The 17732-nt window shown below is 38.9% G+C and overlaps 1 protein-coding gene across 2 annotated transcripts in view; it reads left to right on the forward strand.

Moving 5' to 3' along the window:
• The window catches only part of LOC115214267 (THO complex subunit 1), a 68823-nt gene extending 53726 nt beyond the window's left edge, over positions 1 to 15097 (forward strand). Inside the window, exons 19-22 of one of the 2 annotated variants that reach the window (XR_005000039.1) lie at positions 3261 to 3308; positions 12647 to 12828; positions 14251 to 14431; positions 14512 to 15097. Coding sequence is in view for 1 of the 2 variants with exons in the window: in XM_029783410.2 (XP_029639270.1) it covers positions 3261 to 3308; positions 12647 to 12828; positions 14251 to 14361 (341 nt within the window). In the remaining variant the exon portion in view is untranslated. Of the gene's footprint in view, positions 1 to 3260; positions 3309 to 12646; positions 12829 to 14250 lie in introns of both variants that reach the window. The other variant, XM_029783410.2, reaches the window with a different exon arrangement.
• The last annotated feature ends 2635 nt before the right edge of the window (positions 15098 to 17732 follow it).

Consider the following 17732-nt stretch of genomic DNA (forward strand, 5'->3'; position numbering starts at 1 on the left):
TATTAGGAAGGGCATCCAGTTGTAAAAACCACGCTAAAGCAGACCTCACCAGTGCTGGTGCCATATAAAAAAACCATCCAGTCCAGTCTGTATAGTGGTTGACATCAGAAAGGGCATCCAGCTGTAAAAACCATGCCAAAGCAGACCTCATTGGTACTGGTGCCACATAAAAAGCATCCAGTCCACTCTGTAAATAAAATGATTAGCATTAGGAAGGGCATCCAGTTGTAAAAACCATGCCAAAACAGACGACAGAGTTTGGTGTTGTCCTCTAGCTTGCCAACTCCTGTCAAACCATTCAACTTATGTGACCATGAAAGGCAGTTATTTAATGATGAGGATTTTCTCTATCACCACCTCCAGCACTGTTACCTACCTAGAAAATTTGTACTGTATTCTTTACCCATAAAGAATCCAGTCAAGAATCCCTTCCATCTCAAACTTTGTACACAATACTCATTTACTTGCCTCCGCTCTCACATCTCAGTTATCTTTCCTGATCTATTTTTCATGGTAACCCAATGCTGATGTAGACAACAACAAAGTTTTGCACCTGAAACAGAGAATTTCTGTTAGCATTTTGGTGGCTTAGTGTCTGTTTTCTACATCTTAAATCAAGAGAAATACAATAATGTTGAGGATGTTGATGACAATAATAGCATTTGTCATCAAGTAAAAATTAAGCTCCATGTAGGATGTCACCAAGTTCCTCATAGTACTTATTGTTGTTCAATTGTCTCTCAAGGTCAGAACCTACCAAAAGTGGCTTTGCCAATCAACCCTCTAGAGTAGTAGTTCTTCATCTTTTTCTTTTTCTTGTTTTGTAAGCCACCACCACCACTATCCTTTTTAAGTAGTCATTATCCCTAGTGCCCACCTAAGTAGTGAGTGTGTTATCACAACTAAACTAACTTCACATGGATAATGATTTATAAATTTTACTCTAAAAATGGATTGTATAAGCTTTTAACAGTGAAATGATAAGAAAAATTAATAAAGACAAAAGTTGTGAATTTGACTTCCCTGTGCCTGATGAATTCTCATTTTATTTTAATAACCATTACTAGTTTTATCATGTATAATATAATTACTACATAGATAAAATGTAGTATGTTAATTATGTTACCTCATCACCCCTCACCCCCTAAAGCCTAACTCCCCCTTCAGCATGTCCAGTGTCCCCTTAGGGGCAGTACTGCCTTCCTTGAGAACTTCTGCTCTTGGGTCAATAAAATAAGTACTTGGCATATATTGAAGTGGACACAATCAGTTACATCCCAGTTTCTTGGCTGAACTCACAAAAATTCCATATTTTGTTCTTATTTGCAAATGTTCTTATTTTTACTTTAATGCATTACATTTATTGATCTTCATAGCATTGTTTCAGTTTGTTAAAGGGGTGTTGGGTGTGTCTTCAGTTTTGTTCCATAGTAAGATTGTTTAAAGCAAAACATGCAGAATTGTTTAATTTAAAAAAAAAATATATTTGATTGCTTTCTCCACTTTCATACCTTACTTAATGGTGTTAAAAGAAACCTAATACTCAAACTTGTTACATTGTGTTAAAGAGTTGAATTATGTTTTCAATTTCTTTCCATGAATAATATTGTTGAAAGTGTAACAGGTAAACACCCATCGTTACAAGCAAAGTAATACTATAAATAAATAATGCCATGCAGTGGGATGGAAACTAAAATCATATAGTTGGGAAGCAAACTTCTTAGCTCACAGCCATGCTTTTGTGCCCCAACCACACACAAAAGAAACTGCTGCATAATTTCCATGTATGAAATTTCACTCACACAGTTGTGGAATAAAAACACCTGCCTGTACTACTGCACAGTGAGTTCAAACCACAACCACATAGCTACATTTATATACAAATGAGTAAAATCAGTGTCTTTTTGCAAGTAACTCTCTCTCTCTCTCTCTCACACACACAGCTAGACTTAAATGAATGCTCTTGTTATAACAGCAATAATCAATCAAAAAATAGTCATGTTTTGCTCAGCTTCATCCTGCTGTGGGAGCTCTGTTGTTTAATCACAAGGTCTTTTTAACACAAGATGGCTGAATGTATGTTTAAATGTACACATGTAAACTTACATACAATTTTTTTTACTCATACACTATCCCTATAATTGTAAGTTCCCTTACATAAAGACAGGCATTTATTCACAGAAAAGGACACACATATTTAACCACACATGATGTATTCATCATGTTTGTCTTGTAATGATGGAGATCTCTCTTTTCACACCATCTGTTAATTGTATAGTTCTTGATGTGTTTATGTGTGTTTCTCAGGTTTTACGGTTGATGTTCTGTAGAGCAGGGGGTTTTGAAATGATGAAGTTAATTACTAAAATGTATGTATATAGAGACAGATGTATATATATGTACAAAAGCCAATATGCATATATATATATATATATATATATATATATATATATATATACACACACACAAACATGTGTGTTCACACATAGTTATGATATTGAAAGTGATTGTGGTAACTAAACATTGTTTTTAGGTTTGTATGTATTTATAAAACAAGTAATGTGTGTGTGTGTGTTATATACAAGTAGCTGATGTCATCTGTCATTTCAAGTTCCATAAATACTTGATCAACCAATGGTCATCATGAAATTAATTTAATACCCATAGAACTTGGGTTTACAACAGATGATGACAACTGAATAAATATAATTTTGCTTAACACCATATATTTATTACTTCTTCTGTTGCTCATTCTGTGTGTATACATAAATATCATCATAATCATCTTAACATCCACTTTTCCATGCTTGCATGGGTCAGACAGAATTTGTCATTATTGATGTTGTAGAGATGTATTGAGGTAGGAATGGGTGAAAGAGAGAGTGGGAGAGCATTAGAGAATATATATGTAGATAAAGCATTAACTCAAAGGATAGAGATGGTTGGAAGGATCTTTTATTTTAGCCTTTTCTTTTTTTTTTCTTTCTGGTTTGTTTGTCAATCATTAGAGCTAGTATTTTTACTGTTAATTTGAAGCTGATTTCTTAGTTGAAGCATTATTGGTAACAACACCCAATCATCAAAACACCCACTTCATTCAGTAAAACAGGATAATGTAATTTTCACAGTGAGCTTCAGGAAAGAATTAATTATCCACTTTCCATCAACCTAAGTTTTCAAGAATTCCTAATGTTCTATATATTTTTTTGGTTTCTAGCCAAAATCCTTCATCTGAAATGATTTCTGCATGTATTTTTCAGCCGATATTCCTTCTTCCACTTGGAAATTCAACAATGATTTTTTACAAGGTCTGTATCTTATGTAAGGCATCTTATTTATTGGACACATTCCATGCTGTTGCACTTGGCTTATTGCTCTGTAGATTCTGCTGCTTTCTCTCTTGCTTTCCTTTTTTCCACAAATCTCTCATCTATATTCCTTGTAAATAACATGCCACCCTTTAAATTCTTTGTCTTTCATACCTTATTTGCTAGCTCCAATCACTCTGCTGGAATGCATACTACTGATAGTAAATACAGAGGAAGAAAAACTGTCATGCTTTGACTAGTGCACCTTGCCCACCTCTGCTGTGAATGCATATGGGTAAAGAGATGATCTTTAAATGTTGATAGAACTCATGGAAGAGGGTGACCCAGGGAGACATGAGATGAAGTAGTGAAGTCGACCTCAGGTTGTTGAGCTTTACAGATATGGCAAATAACTGACAGAAATGGCAATTCACTGTACTCAAGAAGACCTGTCCATCTCAGCAAGAATGAGTTCCTAAAAGCATATCATTAATATCTATGTCCCCATACTCAATCTGAACCTATCAGTTTCTCTTCACAACTCATCTTCCTAACACCCATCTCTCCCTCATCCCTCAAAATGCAACACTTTTTCTCAGCTGCTATAATATTATATGAGAACAGAACCGCACATATTCCACTCCATATTATGTGATACTAGTAATTCCTCTTATTGGAACTACTTCCCTTGCCACCCATCCTGCTTTCCCAACCATTTATCATTATATATCCACTGAACACACCTCTCCTCTGCTATCAACATCCATTTTTGTAACTCCCTATATCCACCTCTATGTACATCTAACCTCAGTCTATCACTGTGCATCTTCCCTCTCTCTTCTCTTCCTCACCTCTTCTCCCTATTTTTCATCTCTCTATGATTTTATTCTACCTTTGTTCTCTAACAACCCTTTCTTTTTATATACTGTTTTTCTGATGTGCTTACAATTCTGCTTGTTCACCACCTTGATAAAAATATGATATAGTATGTAAGTATAATATGTGTGTATGTATGTATATTGGCTGCCATGTAGACAATTCCCATGAGGGCATTTTCACCTCAAATATTTCTCTCATATTTTCCCCCTTATGTTTCCTCATCTCATTTCTCTTTTCACTCTACATCCTATTCTGAGGAAAGGCAATGTAAAGTAGTTGGCATGAGGAAGGACATCCAGCTGTAGAAATCTTGCCAAACCTAAATCTCATGTGGTAGACAATGGAAGCCCCAGGCTAGTCAAATCCTGTGAAACCATCTAGCCCATGGAACATGGATGTTAAATGATGATGATGGTATACACGCAACAGGTTTCCACATAGTTTTTCTCTCCAATATTTACATTTTTGTTGATATACATCGGCAAATCATACACACATGTATGTAAAATATGAAGTATCAATAGTGATACTTATAGGCGTAGGAGTGGCTACGAACTACATGGTTCCAGGTTCAGATCCACTCTGTGGCACCTTGGACAAGTGTCTTCTACTATAGCCTTGGGCCAACCAAAGCCTTGTGAGTGGATTTGGTAGACGGAAACTGAAAGAAGCCTGTCGTATATATGTATGTGTGTTTATATGTTTGTGTGTCTGTGTTTGTCCCCACCCAACATCGCTTGACAACCGATGCTGGTGTGTTTACGTCCCCGTAACTTAGTGGTTCGACAAAAGAGAACGATAGAATAAGTACTAGGCTTACAAAGAATAAGTCCTGGGGTCAATTTGCTCGACTAAAGGCAGTGCTCCAGCATGGCCACAGTCACATGACTGAAACAAGTAAAAGAGTAAAAGAGAGTGAAGCTTCAGCTCAAAACAAATGAAGAAACCTTCCCACTTTTACTGAGTACATTTTTCTTTCTCTCATTTGAAAAGTGCGCACACACACATATGCATGCAAGCACATATATTTAAGCATGGCTGTTGCACATACATATCTCCTCATTATACCAATCTATGTGTTTGTTTGTATTTATGTACTCATATGTATAATGTTGACCATATATATATATATATATATATATATATATATATATATACATTTAAACATATTAAAATAGGGTAATAATAAATTATTATTACCAGTGGCCTAGCACAAAAAACGAATTAGTCATTAGACTATATATTATTCATATAGAAATACAATAAGAGGCTTCCAAATAGGAAAGTGTTGTGCTAGAAAGAGCAGTAGAAATCTCAAGACCACAAAAACGGATAAATTCACGAAAGGAATGGAAATTAAAAACGTTTACCATCTCGTAGAAATCTCAGTGGTCTTGAGATTTCTACTGCTCTTTCTAGCACAACGCTTTCCTACTTGGAAGCCTTTTATTGTATTTCTATATTTATATATAGGGATGCACACACATCAGTGTGTTTGTGCATGATAAATTTCTAAACCATATTTTACCAGCTGATACTGAAGCACTTATTCTCCAACTTAGGTTTGTATTGCTATTTTTCTTCTTATTTTTTATTTGCTTTGCTCTGCAAGGCATTAACCATTCCATCCGTTTTCAGATCACTTGCTATCTACCTGTGTTTGGTGTGTGTATATATATCTTTTTCTCAGTGCACATTGTCTTTCAGAAGCTAAAGATGATTGCATGGTCCTTTCATCACTCATTCATACATATTACAAGCACACACACACACTTTAATTCTTATACATATCATGACCAAATGAATAAGGCTAAAAAGGGCACCAATCTGTAAAGATGGATTCATCACCATCATCATAATTTAGCAATCATATTCCATGCTGACATGGACTGAATGGTCTGGTAGGATCAAACACATCAGAGAGTTGTGATGAGTTTTATTGGTTCCTATTGCTGGATGCCGCCTTCCTAATACCAAATTACCAATTACTTCAGTAAAATATCATCTTGCCCTTGGTTTCAGTGAAATGGCTATTAAACAATAAATTCTGTTTCTACACTACATTTGAGAAGATCCACTTTGATATTGTTGATGAAGAAATTATGGCCAAATGATTATGCTTGAAGACACTCACCTGAGATGGCATGCAGTCAAATCAAATACTGCTGCTCCTCTGATCCACTGTTCATATCTTCTCATGCTCACCTGCTTGTGCATTGAGTATTTGCTTTGGCACCCCATTACTATCATACTCTTTTACTCTTTTACTTGTTTCAGTCATTTGACTGCGGCCATGCTGGAGCACCGCCTTTAGTCGAGCAAATCGACCCCGGGACTTATTCTTTGTAAGCCCAGTACATTCTATCGGTTTCTTTTGCCGAACCGCTAAGTGACGGGGACGTAAACACACCAACATCGGTTGTCAAGCAATGCTAGGGGGACAAACACACACACACAAACACACACACATACACACACATATATATATATATACATATATATATATATATGCCCTACCTGGGACGTAGTCAGTCCACCTGTACATACCTTCCGACTTGTGAAGACCTGCTGAGGCAAGTGAAAATCAAATCAAATCAAAACAAATCAAAATGATGAACATCAATGGAACTTGTATCCTTGTGGTACCAGTGCCAGTGGCACACAAGAATCCATCCGAACGTGGCCGTAGTCAGTACCGCTTGTGGTACCAGTGCCGGTGGCACACAAGAATCCATCCGAACGTGGCCGTAGTCAGTACCGCTTGTGGTACCAGTGCCGGTGGCACACAAGAATCCATCCGAACGTGCCGTGGCACACAAGAGAAAACCATCCGAAAGTGGCCGTAGCCAGTACCGCATCGACTGGCCTCCGTTCTGTGGGCACATGACAAACACCATCCGATCGTGGCGTTCGCCAGCCTCATCTAGCACCTGTGTCGGTGGCACATAAAAACACCATCCGAAGACCCGGCAAGACTAGTCAGGCCATAACCCATGGCCCCTACCTGGGACGTAGTCAGTCCACCTGTGCATACCTTCCTTCTTGTGACACTTGTGAAGACCTGTTGAGGCAAGTGAAAATCAAATCAAATCAAAACAAATCAAAATAGATGAACATCAATGGAATCTGTATCTTGTGGTACCAGTGCCGGTGGCACACACTTTGTGGCACACATGAGAACCATCCGAACGTGGCCGTAGCCAGTTCCGCATCGACCGGCCTCCGTGCTGTGGGCACGTAACAAACACCATCCGATCATGGCCGTTCGCCAGCCTCATCTGGCACCTGTGTCGGTGGCACATAAAAACACCTTCCGAAGACCCGGCAAGACTAGTCAGTCCACCTGTGCATACCTTCCTTCCTTCTTGTGACACTTGTGAAGACGGTTGAGGCAAGTGAAAATCAAATCAAATCAAATCAAATCAAAATAGACAAAATAGATGAACATCAATGGAATTTGTATCTTGTGGTACCAGTGCCTGTGGCACACAAGAAATCCATCAGTGCCGTAGTCAGTGCGGTGGGCACATGACAAACACCATCCGATCGTGGCCGTTCGCCAGCCTCATCTAGCACCTGTGTCGGTGGCACATAAAAACACCATCCGAAGACCCGGCAAGACTAGTCAGGCCATAACCCATGGCCCCTACCTGGACGTAGTCAGTCCACCTGTGCATACCTTCCTTCTTGTGACACTTGTGAAGACCTGTTGAGGCAAGTGAAAATCAATCAAATCAAAACAAATCAAAATAGATGACATCAATGGAATTTGTATCTTGTGGTACCAGTGCCGGTGGCACGTGGCACATAAGAAACATCCGAACGTGGCCGTAGCCAGTACCGCATCGACTGGCCTCCGTGCTGTGGGCACGTAACAAGCACCATCCGATCGTGGCCGTTTGCCAGCCTCATCTGGCACCTGTGTCCGGTGGCACATAAAAACACCATCCGAGCGTGGCCGTCTGCCAGCCTCGTCTGGCACCTGTGTCGGTGGCACATAAAAAACACCGTCCGAGCGTGGCCGTCTGCCAGCCTCGTCTGGCACCTGTGTCGGTGGCACATAAAAAACACCATCCGAGCGTGGCCGTCTGCCAGCCTCGTCTGGCACCTGTGTCGGTGGTGGCACATAAAAAACACCATCCGAGCGTGGCCGTTTGTCAGCCTCGTCTGGCACCTGTGTCGGTGGCACATAAAATCACCCACTACACTCTCGGAGTGGTTGGCGTTAGGAAGGGCATCCAGCTGTAGAAACACTGCCAGATCTGACTGGACTGGTGCAGCTTTCGGGCTCCCCAGACCCCAGTTGAACCGTCCAACCCATGCTAGCATGGAAAGCGGACGTTAAATGATGATGATGATGATGATGATGATACATATATACGACAGGCTTCTTTCAGTTTCCGTCTACCAAATCCACTCACAAGGCATTGGTCGGCCCGGGGCTATAGCAGAAGACACTTGCCCAAGATGCCACGTAGTGGGACTGAACCCGGAAACATGTGGTTGGTTAGCAAGCTACTTACCACACAGCCACTCCTGCATCTTTATCTTCTTCCCAGTTATTCTCACCCATCCTTATATAATGCAAGAGAGCCATGTACTATCTCTCTAGCAAGGCACCTGTGCTTGTTCCTCTGTCATACTTTAGCCTCTCAACATCTGGCTTAAAGCCACCTCCCCCTCTTAAATACTCCCACTTAGTTGAGGAGACTTTTCTCTGTCCTTTTCCATTCTTGTAAGATATTTGGCAACCTAACTAGTGCCAGTGATACAAAAAAAAAAGTATCCAGCCATAGAAGCTGTACCAAAGCTGACTTTGAAGCCCAATGTAACCAACCTTCTAGCTCAACTGGATCCTGTCAAACTGTCCAACCCATGCCAGCGTGGAAAACAGGCATTAAACAATGACAACAACGAGGAGGAGGTGTATGGTTGCGAAATAAACTTCTTGACCATGCAGCCATGCCTGCACTCCTTTCTCTCTGTCTGTGCATTCATCTGTGTCTCTTCCTTCTTTGATCTGATGTGAATTACTTCTTCTATGAATAAATCCCATTGTCAACATAAAGCAGCTTCTCACCCATTACTAATTGCACTGGATGTGTAGGTGCTTAATCATAACTGCACACCAGATATCAGATAACAAAGAAACTTTTGGAATGCCACTTAAAAGAGAGACAGACAGACAGAGGTGTGTGGGTGGAGGGAGAATGTGAGAGGATAGTGTCTTGTCTAAGGAAGAGATTTTAGCTTTCCACTTAATTAACACTGGCCTCTAAAAGCCATCCATAGCTTTCTGAAACATTAACACTTATTTGTTTGCATAGACTACTTAGGTTTTTAAAAAATCGACATTGGGGCCTCTAGAGCGTACCTAACTAGGTAAAATTTTACAAGTGCACGCCCACATTTTCCACCACAAAAAAAAAAATACACAATATCTCGCGTGGAGTCAACTCCCCTGACCTCCTACTTTCTCACAGATCTTTTATTTTGGTGGTTCGGAAAAAAATGGGTGGGGGCGGATTTTTTGATAAAATTTCTCTTTTTCTTTTTTTTTTTCATAGAATAAATTACGGTGAGCTCCTAATATGCTACAAAATCTTTTTTTCTTTTACCCTGAAAGTGGGGTGGCGGGGTTAGTTCTCTGAAATTTCATGCTCTCCTCCAATTTCACAGGCAAAACTCTCCCTCCCCCTTTCACAGGGAAAATGTTTTGGTAAATTTTTACACGAGGGTCAGTACATTGTTCATGGGAACCTTTCTAGTAGCACTCGTCCTTTTAGAAATAACAACCAAATTTCCCTGGCCACACTGCACCATCTTTGTTGAGCGAAACATAACTGTACAGTTTTCTATCATTATCTTTTGTGTGTGTGCATATATGTGCATACACACACACACACATAAGAATATACACTTATATACACACATACATATATAGATATATACATGCACATATATAGATATACACACACATATATACACACACCTATACACACAACATGCACGCACACAAAAAGATAAAGAAAGAATATTGTATGGGTATATTTTGCTCAACAGAGACAGTGCAATGTGGCTAAGAAGATTTGGCTGTTGTTTCTAAAAGGACAAGTGCTACTGGAAAGATTCCCTTGCCAACAAGTACTAACCCTTGGGTAAAAATTTGCCAAAAAACTTTTCCTTGTGAGATGGGGGGGGGGGGGCAGGAGGAATATCCCTGTGAAATTTAGAGAGGGAGTGTGAAATTTCCGAGGGTTCCACTCTACCCAGCCTCTGTTTTCCAGACAATAAATAAGGGTTTTGTGGCATATTAGGAGCTCACTGTAATTCATTATACAAAAAAAACATTTTTTCCCAAAAAAATCAGGTTGGAGATGGGTGGGGCGAGCCCTCCCCCCTTTTTTCCTAACCACCAAAATAAGGAATTTGCAGGAAAGTAGGAGGTCAGGGGAGTTGATTCCATGCGAAAAACCATGGGCTTTTTTTTTTTTATCAGTGAAGAGTGTGGGGATGTACTTGTAGAAATTTACCTAAACAAGGTCAACCTATATTAATCAGAAATATAGATTGTCGTGTGACTCATAAACCTTCTCGCAACTTAGACCATCCAAAGGATGGGTGCATTTGCTAGTTTGGGATAATGTTAGCCATGGTACTTATAAGGTTGAGGACCCTTGGTGAAAAAAAAAAGCTTTCATTCCAGTTCAACACTGAGTGTGTCATCAGTATTTTCCTTTCTTGCTATTGCTGCTGCTGCTACTACTACTACTGCTGCTGCTGCTGCCATTGTTACCACTACCTCCACCTCCACTTCCACTATTACTACTAATTCTACTTCTACTACATAACAATCGTTGAGTTACGTCACACCCTTTTTAGTTTGTTTGTTTTTGCTGTTGTTATTTTCTTAGTGAGTCAATTTCTTTTCTAGAAGATATTTCATTTCCTTTGTCGTGATGAGGGTTTTTGGGGGTATACCCTGAAGGTGAGAGGTGAAAAGAAGTGAACAGAGACAGAAAGATTGTGGATGGGTTGAGGTTCTGAGAATGTATAAGGGAATGATATATGGAGAATGCATAGGGAGAAGTTGTTTATATCTGTAAAGGTTGGGTAAAGTTAAAGGGTGAATGTTATGAGTGATGGATAAAGGATGGGGACTGACCAATGATACATGAGTTGGAGGCAGAAGAGAGAGTAGGAGATGACTGTCAGTGCAGCCAAAAGAGAACAGCAAAATTGTAATCATGATACAAGAGACAGGAAGATGAAAAGTGAGATATATGTTAAGTAGGTTGCATGAGTGGTGGGGAGGCAGGTATAGTGCATGTGGAGAGCAAGAGATTTACAGTGGTGGAGAGATAATTTGGTAGCTCAGAGGGGTAGGTTTTATCATTGTAAAATCTGAGTAGAGAGGACAGTATTAATGGATGAAGGATGGATAACAAGTGAAATGGTGCCAGATAGTAAGAAATATATGGTATCAGGGGAGAAGTGTTGTTAGAGAGATGATAAGTGGTGGAAATATCATGAGGAAGAAGAAATTAGGTGAAGGGCCCAGACACACACTCTTACTTCAACTTTTTCCTCCTCCCACCCTAAACACACCAAGTTCTCCATCCCCTATTCCCAATTCTTCCATCTATGCAGGCTCTGCAGTGACAACCATGACTTTGAGACTCATTCTCAACTCTTGGATTTCCCATCACCACTATCCACACCACCCTTGCCAGAGCACGTTCCGAGGACCGTGCGTCTGCTCTCTCCCCCGCACCCGCCCCGCTGTCATCCATCTTCCCTCACCTACCACCCCACCACCCTACCTCTCCAACACACCATTTTCCGAGCCTTCCCGCGACTCCAGTCCGACGCCTCCACTTCACACATCATCCACACACCTACACATGCACAGACGCATACGTCAAGGTCATCAGCCCCCTTCCACACGTACATACACATGCATGCGCACCTTCGTTTTGGGATCACCACTACTTTATTATATCCCCTTCTTCCTAGCTCTCCTGTGTGACCCCTCTGTCTGGCATTCACCATGATAGATCGCTAGTCACTAAACCTTTTTCTATTTTCTTCCCCTGTTTATTTCTGTGTTCCTTTCTTTCGATGAGCATAGGCTCAAAAAGTAAAAGACTTTCTCACTTCCTGAGCATTAAACTAATACATCTGTTTGTTGTTTGCACACCGGTCTTCGTCTTTTGTTTTTTTGTAAATTCTCATATATATATATATATATATATATATATATATACACGCACACAAAAATAGATGGGATGGTCACAGCTGGAAAGCCTATGATTGTAGGTGTGCTTGATTATAGATCAGGGTAGACAGCTACATCAAAAGTTTTATTTCTAATGAATCAAATTGTTTAATGTTTATTGTTTCTCCTCCCTGACATTACAATTATTGTCTTTCCTTTCTCAAACTTTTATGATCTCTAGGTGGCAGTACTGATGATCTCCCTATCAACAAACATCAAATCCATGAAGTGGCTGAAGGTTTGGGTCATGACTGGAAAAAATTAGCTGTTGAGCTGAATTTCTCTGATGATGTGATTGCACAGTTTGATAGTGAAAGCCACGATGATACTCAGAAAGCATTGAAAATGTTGACATTATGGTTTGTAAGTATTTCAAAATGGTGGCTTTAACCATTTTCTATTTTGTAAAGAATTAACCACACTGTTAACTGTGATATGGAGAGCCTCACAATACTGTTTACTGCAGCATAAAACCTCACAATACTGTTAACAGTGGTATGGACCTCACAACACTGTTTACTGTAGCATAGAACCTCACAACACTTTACTGTAGCATAAAACCTCACAATACTGTTTACTTTTGCATAAAACCTCACAACACTATTTACTGTAGCATAAAACCTCACAACACTATTTACTGTAGCATAAAACCTCACAACACTGTTTACTGTAGCATAAAACCTCACAACACTGTTTACTCAAACATAAAACCTCACAACACTTAACAGTGATATGGACTTCACATTACTGTTAACTGTGACATGGAGCCTCACAACACTGTTTATTGTGACATGAATCTCACTACATGGTTTACTATGACATGGATTTTGCAACACTTTTACTGTGATATTAATCCTTTTGTACGATATTTCAGTTAAAACACACTGCTTGTGTTTCAATTAATTTTTAAAATAATGAAGAATTTAGTAAAGTAACTTTGTCATTGTTAAGTTGGTGTTTGGAGCATAAATCAACATGAACTTTTGATGTAAGGTTTTAATGTAATTCACTTTAACCCTTTAGCATTCAGATTGCTCTGTCGAATGTAATATCTATTTATTCACATTATTTTGAATTAACAATGCATTATCTTGTAGCTTTGAGATTTCAGTGGTGTGATTCCCTTATTTTTAGAATGATATCCTCGGGTAGATGTGAGAATTCAGATCTGGTCTGTGTTAACATAAAGCTTGTAGGATATTTGAGCCAGATATAGCCAATTTAAATATCAAAGCATTAAACATATCAAATAACTAGAGCTGGTCTCAGGCAGGTTAGTATTAAGAGTGTTAGACCTTGCAGCACTCTTTGCAGTAACAAACTTTACAACAACACTGTTTAATGTAACATTAGATTCAAATGTTGGCATAAGTCTAGCAATTTTGGGAGAGGGGTTAAGTATATTACAGTGTCTCCAATGCTTGAGTGGTACTTATAGTTTATCAACCCCAAAAGGGTGAAAGGCAAAATTGATCCCAGCAGAATTTGAACTCAGAACACTGCCTTAACCCTTTGAGCCCTGAACTCCTGAACCTTATTTTACCATACACCTGGCATCCACAGGTGCTATGGTATAGAGAAAAATAAGCCATCCACCGGTAAACCTGTGTTACAGGCTCAAAGAGTTAATCTGTTTAATTTTAAAACTCATCGCATTTTGCTGTGATAGAACCTTACAACCCTATTTACTGTAAAATAAAATTTGACAGCACTTATAAAATTTCTTTGTCTTTTCCTTACTGTTAATTTAATTTCTGGTTTTTTTTTTCTCCTTTTAAAATAAAGGAAAACGAGGCTGAACATGCCACTCCTGGGTGTCTCCGTACAGCTTTGAATGAAATTGGATTGCTTGAAGTGGCCGACCAAGTATTTCCTGATATTGAAGCAAGTAACTGATGAAACACATCCATGTCCTCTGTCAAGGTTTCAACAGTTTCATTTCAAGGGACTGGGACAATATTACCATGTTTTATATTGTCCCATTTTATTCAACAGTTAGATGAAATGGGACACTACTTTTTCTACCATCACTACTACTACTACCATGTTTTATATTGTCCCATTTTATTCAACACTTGAATGAAACGAAATGATGCTATTATGTTTCATACTTGCCCACCAGATTGAAATGGGACACTATTACTACTGTATTTTATATTGTCCCATTTTATTGGACAGTTGATAAAAATGGGGCATTACTGTTATGTGAAAAAGTATTCCATTTTATTTGGTATTGGGGTGAAATGGGACATTGTTACTACTATGTCTTATGTAGTCCCACTTTATTGAATACTGGATTAAAATGGGACATTACTGTTATGTGAAAAAGCATCTCATTTTATTCAACAGTTTCAATCCACTGAGCAAGAGTGAATATTTGCAGTGTTAGCTGTATATCTAGTAGGATTCCATTTAATCCAGCATCATTTTGTTCAGCTCAACCTGATCTTATTAAATGAAATTTAAAAGACAGATTTGTAGCTTAACAGATCCGGAATAATATTATCTATAAAAAAGAAACTGAAAAAAAATACAAAACAAAACCTGTTGGACTTTTTATACATTTTTCCAGGTTATCTATCTCATAAGTTTGATCAAACAAAAAGAAAAAAATAAACATTCCCTTGTCTAACAGCTTGTTTTTATTGATGCTATTGTTCTTGCCATTGTTATTTTATCTATTGAGAACTAGTACAATCCTGTTTGATTTTCATTGTACAAAGCCAGAATTGCTATAATTTATCAATAGTCATCACTGGTGGCATCATCACCATTATCAGCTTCACTAATGCCATCATATTCACCACTATCATCATCACCTGTGACATCGTTTTCACCATCACCCTCATCATCATCATCATTATCAACAACAATAATGAAATCATTTTTGTTGTCATTGTTTTAATCATCATGACCACATTCAGCAGATGACAAGTAAATCTTCCACTGAATTAGACACTAGTCTGTCTGTCTCTCTTTCTTTCTTTTTCTTCACTTACGATAAAATGCACTTCTGTGTGGAAAACCAGCAAATCTCCTGTCACTACACACAACAGTGAAGCCTACCTACTGAAATGTCTGCTTAGAGTAAGGTGAACTTGGCAGTGAAGATTAAGTGTCTTTGACATATACAAAACAGAATGGTGGTGTTAGAATATGAACCACTGATATCTTGGTTTATTATCTTGTGTTCTATCAATTTAGTCATCTCAAAGCTGATGGATTTGAAATGTCATATAAGAGTGACACTTCTAATTCCATAGCATACCTCAAGGTTCAGTTTAGAGGCCAGTGTTATTTAATTATTATTGCCCAGTTAAGTGTAAGGTGTTTTTTTAAGTCTTTTTTTGTTGTTTTTTAATGTATGACTGTGTAATAGTGATCTTGTGACCGTTATAAAAATCTTTAATCCATAACACCATTATGGTACTATCCTGTGGACTACAGGTTTGTACGTTCAAATGAAGCTAACAGTCTTTCCATCACAAACATTAAGAAACATTAAATTCAATCAGTGGTACTGTGGACATTTTCTGATTAGACTGCTAGATTTTTTATCTTGATGACAGTAGTTGTTGAAAGATTCTCATACCCATCAAAATTAGAGGTGGGTTTTCCAGAAGTATAACAGCTAGAGTAGGAACAGGTTGGATAAAGTTCATGAAGCTATTATGCCTGCTAGTTACAAAGAATTTCTTTCTCAGAATGAAAGGCAGATAGCTAATGCTGTGGGCATCTTCTGTGAACAAGTTGAAAACATTCTGCATAACAAACTTGGCATGTCGAAGGTTTCCACTCGGTGGGTGCCACGACTTTTGACATCTGATCAAAAGCACACCAGGATGGTCATGTTGCAGGCGAACTTGGCACTTTTTGAAGCAAACCCAGCCAGTTTTCTTGATCTTTTCCTCACCCAAGATGAATGTTGGGTTCACCACTTTGAGCCAAAGACCAAACGGCACTCCATGCAGTGGAAACACCTGTCTTCTCTCTCACCAAAGAAGGCCAAGGTGGTGTAATCAGCAGGGAAGGTGATTAAGTCAAAATGGCCTGAAAAACTGATGAAGGGGGTCCTGCTTCACCAGAACAATGCTCCTGCACACAAGTCTGTGGTTGCAATGGCTGCTGTGCATGACTGTGGCTTTGAACTGGTTGATCACCCTCCATATTCTGATTTGGCACCATCTAACTATTTTCTGTTCCCCAACATGAAAACACACTTCTCTGGGAAGTGATATTAGACCGATGATAAGGTCATATCTGCTGTTGAGGATTTTTCTGAGGGTCAGGATGAGAGCTTCTATACCACGGGAACTCAAGCACTGCAACACCAATGGAAGAAGTGTGTGGACTGCAGGGAAGACTATGTCGAAAAATAAAACTTATTTGGTCAAGTTCAACCATTGCATCATGGTCAGCCTATGAATTTTTCAGTCCACCCTCGTACATGTCTACCATGCAGATTCTAAAGGAATTGTGTTGGATCCAGTGGCAGCTCGTAGATAAAATTTTTGAATCATTGTTTTAATATTATGCAAAAGAAAACAAACATATAAAAAGAATATTTATGTATAAACTTGGTCGGTTTACGTTTTAGCCACTACCAGATAGTGTGTTTAATTTGTTCACTGAACACCACCACTAATACCCCCTTGTTTTTCAAAAATCCCCTTTAAATCACAAAATAAGGGGTTGGGAAATCTGCCCTATTTCTCAAATCCTGGCAGCAACACTTCAGCTGGAAGCAAGATAATAATCTAATTCTACACTTTATCACATTCAAGAATATAAACACGTTTTTAAGCACAACACATGCGGAGTCAAAAAGAAACACTACTTTTCACCAGCACTGCGTGAACCACAGTCTTCTCTCTCCCTAGCATGGTGCTTCCTATCTCAGACATATGAGCATGCGCACAACAGCCAAACACTGCATCACTGGAACTGTGAAGCGCACAGTTTTATACAAGGATTTTTGTATTTTTTATAAACTAGGGGATGGCTACTGACTTTAAGGTTAAGGATTATATAATGTACAAGTATATAGAAAGAATTAAAGAAAAAAAGGACTCATCATATTGAGTGTTATATGGCAGTGAGCTGGTAGAATCGTTAGCACACTGGACAGAATACTTAATGGTATTTCGCCCATCGCTATGCTCTGAGTTCAAATTTTAACGAGGTCAACTTTGCCTTTTATCCTTTTGGGATAAATTGAGTACCGGTTATGTACTGGGATCAGTTTAATCGACTAGCCTCATCCCCCA

Source organism: Octopus sinensis, linkage group LG7, assembly GCF_006345805.1.
Source record: "Octopus sinensis linkage group LG7, ASM634580v1, whole genome shotgun sequence".
Taxonomy (NCBI): Eukaryota; Metazoa; Mollusca; class Cephalopoda; order Octopoda; family Octopodidae; genus Octopus; species Octopus sinensis.